Below are 1,405 nucleotides of genomic sequence, written 5' to 3' on the forward strand. Positions count from 1 at the left end.
TGAACTCGGGTCCTTGTGCTTGCGAGGCGGGCCACCGAGCCGCTGAGCTAAATCCCGGCCATCACTGTATTTTTGATCACACCTCGTAAGGCACTCGGGGACCAGGACTCCAGAGCCGCTGCGGGACGGTGCGCTGTGTCCGAGGCAGGGTGGCGGGGTTCCCGCAGGGAGCCTCCCCTGTCCGAACGCTCCGCCCCCTGCTCGCCCCAGTCTGACTCCAGAAGGGGCCGAGGCTTTGCCTGCCCCACCCAGGCGTCTCATCTTGGCCCCTCCCCATACAAGTTCCAGCAAAACACGGGCTGCGTCTCTCCTGCCTCCACTGTCTCTTGAGGTAATGGCTTTAGAAAGAAATTAAATGACATCTGGATGACAACAATCTGTAAGAACGTCTCAGGTGTGTGTGTGTGTGTGTGTGTCTGTGTCACACTGGCCTCAACTCATGGCGCTCCTCCTGCCTCAGCCTCCTGAGTGCTTCTTTGGTTTGTTTTTTTTCCTTCCCAAATTCAAGCCTACATTAAACACAAATCAGAAAACCCACGGAGATGTGTTCGAGCTGTTTTGCACTTACAGATTCAAGCTGCTTCCAGCAAGTCTCGATGTGCTGCTGTGCCTTCCGCCCGTCGTGGAAGTTCTGGACAGGGAAGACACACAGCGGTCAGGACGAGTCAGAGGAACACTGAAATTCCGGGACCCAGCCAAGGACGGGGCTCAGCGCGGTGTCTGCCTACCACAAGCCAGGCCCTGGCTCCCAACCCCAGCGCTATTAGGTAGATCAGCTGAGAAAGAAACAAACTGATAGGGAAGGTGGGATGGGTAGGGGAAGGGTAATAAGGGAAAAGAAAAAAAGTGTGAGAAAATGAAAAGACGGAAATAAAGTGTTTGTAGATGGGGAGGGGAGGAGAGGAGGGGGTGAAGGGAGGGCAGGGGTAAGGGGAAAAAATGAGAATCAAGACCTGTCATGTAAAGGTACAGGATCCCAACAATAAATGTAACTGTACTGTATCCCTAAAATGTACCAATAAACTCAATTAAAACTGAAAAAAAAAAAAAAGAAAGAAACAAACTGAGAGCTGGACATGGTGGCGCACACCTATAACCCCTGCCTTTGGGAGGCTGAGGCAGGAGGATCGCCACAAGTCTGAAGCCAGGCCAGACAGGATACATGGTGAGTTTAAGGACAGCCTGAACTACATAGAGACCCCATTTCAGAAAGAATAAATAATAAAGGAGGCAGCTGACTATGGACTAAAACGTCTACAAACTGTGAGCTAAAATAAACTTTTCCTCCTTTAAAAGAAAAAAAAAAAAAGAGGGTTGGGATTTAGTTCAATGGTGCCACTGCCCACCTCACAAGTATAAGGTCCTGAATTTGATCCTGGTACCAAAAAAAAAAAAAAAAAAAAAA

At 49.8% G+C, this 1,405-nt stretch overlaps 1 protein-coding gene across 1 annotated transcript in view; it reads right to left on the minus strand.

Moving 5' to 3' along the window:
• The window catches only part of Fnbp1 (formin binding protein 1), a 76,925-nt gene that overhangs the window by 29,997 nt on the left and 45,523 nt on the right, over positions 1-1,405 (minus strand). Inside the window, exon 7 of the mRNA XM_019207887.2 lies at positions 569-631. Coding sequence (XP_019063432.1) covers positions 569-631 — 63 coding nt within the window. The remainder of the gene's footprint in view (positions 1-568; positions 632-1,405) is intronic.

The sequence above is a fragment of the Fukomys damarensis genome, unplaced genomic scaffold, assembly GCF_012274545.1.
Source record: "Fukomys damarensis isolate Sample0158 unplaced genomic scaffold, DMR_v1.0_HiC HiC_scaffold_36, whole genome shotgun sequence".
In the NCBI taxonomy this organism is placed as follows: Eukaryota; Metazoa; Chordata; class Mammalia; order Rodentia; family Bathyergidae; genus Fukomys; species Fukomys damarensis.